The sequence below is a fragment of the Monoraphidium neglectum genome, assembly GCF_000611645.1.
Source record: "Monoraphidium neglectum strain SAG 48.87 unplaced genomic scaffold scaffold03440, whole genome shotgun sequence".
NCBI classification, from domain to species: Eukaryota; Viridiplantae; Chlorophyta; class Chlorophyceae; order Sphaeropleales; family Selenastraceae; genus Monoraphidium; species Monoraphidium neglectum.
Window position 1 is genome coordinate 1 of NW_014010189.1, and position 6,388 is coordinate 6,388.

At 65.5% G+C, this 6,388-nt stretch overlaps 1 protein-coding gene across 1 annotated transcript; it reads right to left on the minus strand.

The window, feature by feature from the left end:
* Positions 1-298: 298 nt before the first annotated feature.
* On the minus strand, positions 299-6,170 carry MNEG_12794 (hypothetical protein; the record flags this gene model as incomplete). The annotated part of the gene is made up of 13 exons (XM_014038734.1): positions 299-439; positions 671-736; positions 984-1,159; positions 1,584-1,654; positions 1,881-2,065; positions 2,309-2,464; positions 2,727-2,873; positions 3,176-3,326; positions 3,641-3,773; positions 4,253-4,439; positions 4,751-5,140; positions 5,358-5,494; positions 5,770-6,170. Coding segments are annotated over 13 exons (2,341 nt in total), but the record flags the coding sequence as incomplete, so codon positions are not given.
* Positions 6,171-6,388: the final 218 nt, after the last annotated feature.

The following is a 6,388-nucleotide window of genomic DNA, read 5'->3' on the forward strand; positions in this document are numbered from 1 at the left end:
GTTGAGGGCGCGGCGGGCTGGAGGTGCATGTTGACAAGGTTAGCACGGCCAATCGACAGCGTGCGCTGCGAACACACTGCAATTTGCAGTGTCTTTGCATGCAAATGGATGCGAGCTCCATGCACCAGCATGTGCAAACAGCTGCCTTGGTTCAAACACAAGCACACCCACACCCACACCCACACCCACCCACCCACACACACACACACGCCCATGCAGGCGCACACGCACGTGCACACCACATGTGCTTGCACCCAACCACATGCACGTGCGTGCCACATTCCTTGCCCCCTCCCCCTCACCGGCCGTAATCCTTGACCTCGTCAATCACGTGCATGCGGGCCCACAGGAAGGCCAGGCACGCGTCACTCAGTGTGAACTGGGAGTCCACCAGCCGCGCATCACCCATCAACGCCAGCCACCCGTCCAGCTTCAGCACCTGCGATGATTGTGTGTGTGTGTGTGTGTGTGTGTGTGTGTGTGTGTGTGTGTGTGTGTGTGTGTCTGTGGCTGTGTATCTGTGTGTGCACACCAATGGGGGGCATGCGCGCAAGCACACAATTGCTTGGCGGGGCGTGCAGCGATTTGACTAGGAAAGGCGGGCCAGGGGCACCGTATGGTGGCAACGCTGGCCTCACGCGTGGTAATCAAACATGCAGGGGCGCCCCACCTTTGGCCGCAGGCCGCCGCCTGTTGGTTTCAGGCGGTAGCGGCTGTAAAGCGCCTTGAGCACCACCTTTGACGCAGAGGGGTGGGTGTAAACAGAAGAGCAGGTGTGAATGGCAAGGGGGCCGCAGGAGTGTGGTTGTGCTGTATTTTGGCGCCCAAATCTGTGCAGGTCACCTCTCAAACAAACACGAATGCACACACATGTGCGCACACGCATGCACGTGCGCGCGCGCGCACACACACACACACACACACACACACACACACACACACACAATTGCATGCACACGCACGCGCGTGCGTTCCCGTGTCACCTGGTGTTTCTTGAGCAGCATGTCGACCTCTTCCGTGTACAGCCGCTCCGTCCTGAAGTCGTTGGCCACGCAGCGCGCCATGGGGTCCAGCCGTGCCGCCAGGTTGCGCTCCAGCAGCAGCTCCACCGCCGTGGCGAGGTCGTCCGTCTCCTGGCCCTTGCCGTACTTGGCAATGGCTGGGGGGTGGGCATGCGTTGTGGCAATATAAGTGTGGATGCTTGTGTGTGTGCGTGCACGTACTTGTATGTGTTGGGTGTGTGTGTGTGTGTGTGTAAAGGTGCAGGTGTGCATGCTTGCATGCACGTCATACTTGGAATTGTGTATAGGTGCAGGTGTGCATGCTTGCATGCATGCCATACTTGTTTTGTACAACACACAGGAAAGGCATCAAACACGTGCAGCTGTTTGCGAACAAGTGTTGCAGGGTGGCTTCACAGGCGCTTCACAGGCTGGCGGGCAGGGCGGCCTGCAAAGTCTCTGGCGGCTGGCTCAGGCCAGCAGCCCCGTGTCTGGTGCGTCGCTCCACGGCAAGCTGCCGCCTGCACAACACCATGCGTGACTACGCCCCAGGCCGCCCGCCCTCGCCAGTGGGGCGCGCACCCAGCCTAACGATGGCCTCCATGAATTGGAACCGCATGGACGCATGCTCATCCAGGACAGAGTACTCGGGGCTGCGGGGCAAAGTGCAAGCGCCACGGATCAAGGGGAGGACCACATTGCAATCACGGCCCCCAAGGAGCGTGCAATTGCAGCTTGATGGATGGCGCAGGCTACCTGCCTGGCCTGATTTGACTGCCTGGTGCGGCCCATCCCCGCCGTGTATCTTGGTGATCAACAACAGCCAGCCAATGCGCGCCCCCGCCAAGCTCAACCCCGCGGTCCCGGCCGCCGCCGCACCTCTTCTTATCGCTGACAAAGTTCGCGACGATGAAGATGGTGTCGCAGTCAGACCGCTTGATGAAGGCCGAGTCCGGGTCGGGGATGGCGGCGTCGTCCAGGAATGAGGTGAAGGCGTTGAGGGGCATGTGGTAGGGGTCGTTGCCGCCCTGGGCCGCATAGTACGTGAACGCCGCCAGGAACGTCTGCGCGCACAAGGAGTGGTGCGCGCGCAGGGCGGGCGCGCGGGTTTTTTGCTGCAAGTCGACAGTCTCTCTGAGGGAAGGATGCTGGATCCTGAAGCTCCCTCACACGGGCAGGGTGGTACTTGACAGTGTCAGTTGCATCAGAAAAGGCGCACGCCCCCAATGAACTGGCTCGTACACCAATGACCCTCGCTTACACCCGCCCAAGGCCGTATCGTCAAGCCCCTCCCCGGGCCCCAGCACCTGGTAGTGGCGCTTGAGCACTGCGTGCACCTCGGCCAGCGCCGCCTTGTCAGGCTTGTTGGCCGCGCAGGCCCTGTTCTCGCGGGCCAGCATCGACATGAACTTCTCCTTGGCGCATGCGCGGCCCCAGTCGCGCTCAAACATCTTGTCCAGGGTCTAGAATGGAGCGGTGGGGAAGGGGGACAGGCGGCAGGCGGGGCTCAAGGGGCATTGCCGGCCCGTCAGCGCCGCTGAGGCAGGTGCGGGCGACTGCTGCATGCTCAGCCGCCCTGCCGGGATTTGGGTTATAAAACGTGCGACAAATTGACTGCTAGCACCGTTGTGACGAGGGCGCACAGGGCCCCTTGCAAGGGATGACACCATCACCCCGCTCGCTCAAGGTCCGTCGGTCCCGACCCCACCCCCCGCCCCTCCGCACCGCGGCGCCGTCGTAGTAGGCGCGCGCGTCGGCCTCCTTTGACCGGCCCTTGAAGATGCTCATGGGCAGGGTCCAGGGCTCGCGCTCCTCTTTTTGGGGCACGTACACGTCCTCCTCCGTGGTGGTGGACGTGGTCTTCAGGATGGGCTGCGGATTGGATTGGCCACGAGGAGATATGTAAACAGACCGTGTGTGTGTGTGTGTGTGTGTGTGTGTGTGTGTGTGTGTGTGTGTGTGTGTGTGTGTGCGCGCACGCGCGTGCGTGCGTGCCTGCGTGCGTGTGTGCGTGTGCATACGTCTGCATACGTGTGCCAGCGTGCGCATGTGTTTGGAGTGCAGTCACTGAGCTCGGAGGTAACCAGCCAAGGTCCATCTGTGGCCTTGCGTGTTTCAAGTGCACGCTGAGATCGAATTCCCATGGCCCCGTCACGGTGACATCACCGCCGCACGTTTGCGGTGAACACCAGCTGCAGGTTGTCCTCCCGCAGCGCGCCAAACGCGGGGGCGTCCAGCCGGTCGCGCCGCTTGACGGGCAGCGTGTGGCGCGGCGGCAGCGGCACCAGGCGCGGCACCACCTTCTGCGGCACGTAGGGGGGCGCGCTGCAGGCACGGGAATGGTGCCGGCAAGCAGGCGGTGTGGGTATCGCACAGGTTTTGTTTGAAAAATTCGGATGATTTGTCTGAATAAAGGCAACGAGGAGATGGCAGCAAAGCCCTTCGACAGGGTGCAATTTTGCGTCATCCTTGCCACAGCGTATCAACACCAAAACGACAGGCTGCGCGGCTCCGTCACAGCGCGCGCACTCACACACACACACACACACACACACACACACACACACACACACACACACACACACACACACACACACACACACGTTTACACACACACACGGCTCATCTCCCGGCCGCACCTTCCTGGCGGCCGTGCGATGACATCCAGGACCTCGGCCAGGGGCATGGACTGCTGCAGCGCCAGCGGCACGGTGGTGGGGCGCGGCGGGGGCCTCACGGGGCCGATCTCCGCCTCGTCCATCACGGAGCCGCCTGGGAGGGGGGGATGGGATGTGAGAGGGAGAGAGAGAGAGAGAGTGTGTGTGTGTGTGTGTGAGAGAGAAAGAGAGAGAGAGAGTGATAAAGAGAGAGAGAGTGTGTGTGTCGCTATGCGTGCGTGTGTGTGTGTGTGTGTGTGTGTGTGTGTGTGTGTGTGTGCGCGCGCGTGCGCGTGTGTGTGTGGAGGGGTGCGGGTGCGCGCGCGTGTAGGGGGGGGGATTGTTGCTGTCGCCAGGCATGTGAGCGAGAAAGGGGGATGACAGAGCACGCGAGTGCGTCACCTGGCCAGCGCCGCGTGCAGGCTGGCGAGGCAGCACGTCCGCAGAATTGCGCGCACCTCCCACGACTCCTCCCCCCTACAAAACCATACGCCCTGTAGGGCTTGCCCTCCGCCGCGTTTAAGCGGCCGCTTCCGCACCCATCACAAGCGCTCGACCCAAGTAAAACCGCCTCCCCGCCCACATCATCCCCACCTGCGCAGTACATGAACACCTTGCGGCCGTTTGGCAGCATGTACTCTGTGAACAGCCCCTCGCTGACCTTGGCCCCCTCGACGTGCTCAAACAGCGTCAGCACGGGGCGCGCCCCAGAGCTGTCTGTGGTGAAGATGCGGTCGTCAAACGCGACCAGCGTCCGGGGGCGCTGCGGGGACAGCGCGATCTGAGAGGGGCGCAGTGAGTGGGGGCGGCGGGAGGGGGCGGGCGGCCTTGAATACAGCAGAATTCTGGCAAGGGCAGCTGGGGGTGGTTTCATGGGGGTGGCGGGGACGGCAGCCGTGCGATCGAGCGGGGCGCGCGTGTGCTGTGGGGAGCACAGGGTGAGCGCCTGAAGATGCGCAGCGGTCGCGGCCGGTCACCAGCGACCTGGCGTGTCCCTGTGGCTGGCGGCTAGCATGAATTGTGTGTGTGTGTGCGGGAGGGGGGTGGCTGGTCTCCACCCAGGTTGCGGCCCGCCCCCACCACCGCGCCCACCTTCAGGCTGATCCCGCCGTCCTGCTGCTGCAGCAGCCCCTCAGCCGCCGGCGCGTCTGCGATCGTCACGCCCCTGCTGCCCCTCGCCCCGGGGCCGCCGGCCCCCACGCCGTCCGCCGCCGGCTGCCCCCTGCCGTCCCCAGACTCTGACTGCGAGGCGGCCCTTTCCTGCGGCGCTCGGCCCCCAGCCGCCAAGGCCGCGGCTGCCGCCCTCCCGCCGCTCGCGCTGCCGCCGAGCGCATCTCTCCAGACGGCCGTCCCCGGGTCCGGCCGGGGCTGCAGCACGGTGAGCGGGCAGCGGCCCTGCTGGCGCTCTGCAGTGGTGGGGCGCTCCAGGGCAAGCGCCTGGGTGGCGGCGAGCTCTGGGGCCAGGCAGCCTGTCGTCAGCACCTGCGGTGAGTCATTGGGCGGGCGGCAGGCGATGCACCGAAAGCCGCTTTCAACAAACACAAGTGGTGCAGCATTGAGCGTGTTTCAAGAAGCGTCGTCGATGCAACCGAGGAGTGTCAATGCTACATTCAAGAACCGTCATCGCCGTAAGCGCAGATGCATGGCGCGGGCCGGTCGTCGTGCCCCGGCACGAGAGCAGCAGGCAGCGGCGCCCGACCTGGGTGGTCCCCGCCGCCAGCTCTGGCGCCTGGGCGGGCGGCTCGCACTGCAGCAGCGGCCGCGCGGCGCTGTGCAGCGCGTAGCGCCCCTTGGCCTCCCGGTACTCGCTCACGGCCGGGGACCAGCGCGCGTTGCCTGCGTGCAGACAGGGTTGTCAATTGTACTAGGATCTCAAGATGGCAGTCACGCGCGCTTTGGTATGGTGAGTGGGGTTGGGGTCAGGCGCAGCGACAGGCGGGGCCGGTAGCACGCTGGCTGAAGCGCCGCTGAATTGCATGAGAGAATATCGGGTGGCGTCTGGCCGTCGCCCTGGCGCCGCCCTCAGCTGTGCATGCTGCAGGCACGCGTGAGAACAAGCTGCTTTGAAACGAGGAGGCCGAGTTGCCGCGTGGCTCAGACCGAGTCCGCACCTTGCCGGTCAAAGGCGTCGGGTGAATCCTGCCACAAATGATACAGCGGCCGGCACAGCAGCCGCTGCAGCCCCCGCGCATCTCCGCCACACGCGCCGCCCTCGCCCCCGCCCCCGCCGCCGCCGCCGCCGCACCCCCACTGCTCCTCGAACGCCGCCTTGCGCTGCCGCCGCCGCTGCGCCTCTTCTCTGAAGCCGGTGCCGCCGCCCAGGCCGCCCGCCGCGCCGTCTGGCGCCGCGAACGTGCTGTCCAGCCAGATCAGGAACTGCTCCCGCGTGTCTGGCAGCGCGATGGGGCTGCCCGGCGCCGCCCACACCGACGTGCAGACGCTCTTGCCGCTTTTGCAGTGCGCCACACCGCCGGCGCCGCCTCCGGCCACGGTCCGCGGGCGCACCGCGGGGCTGCGGGGCGGCGATGGCGACGTGAGTGTCGGGGAGCCGGGGGCGCCCAACAGCGGGAGCGGGCCGGGGGCGGCGCCGTCTCCGCAAGTGTGGGGCTCGTCGGGGTTGCATGGGCGCCCGATGGGCGGAAACAGCACTTTCGGGCGTACCGCGCCCGCCGCCGCCAAGGCGGGGTCGTGGTTGGCGGGCGCCCGCGGGTGGGGCGAGACGCGGCCCCC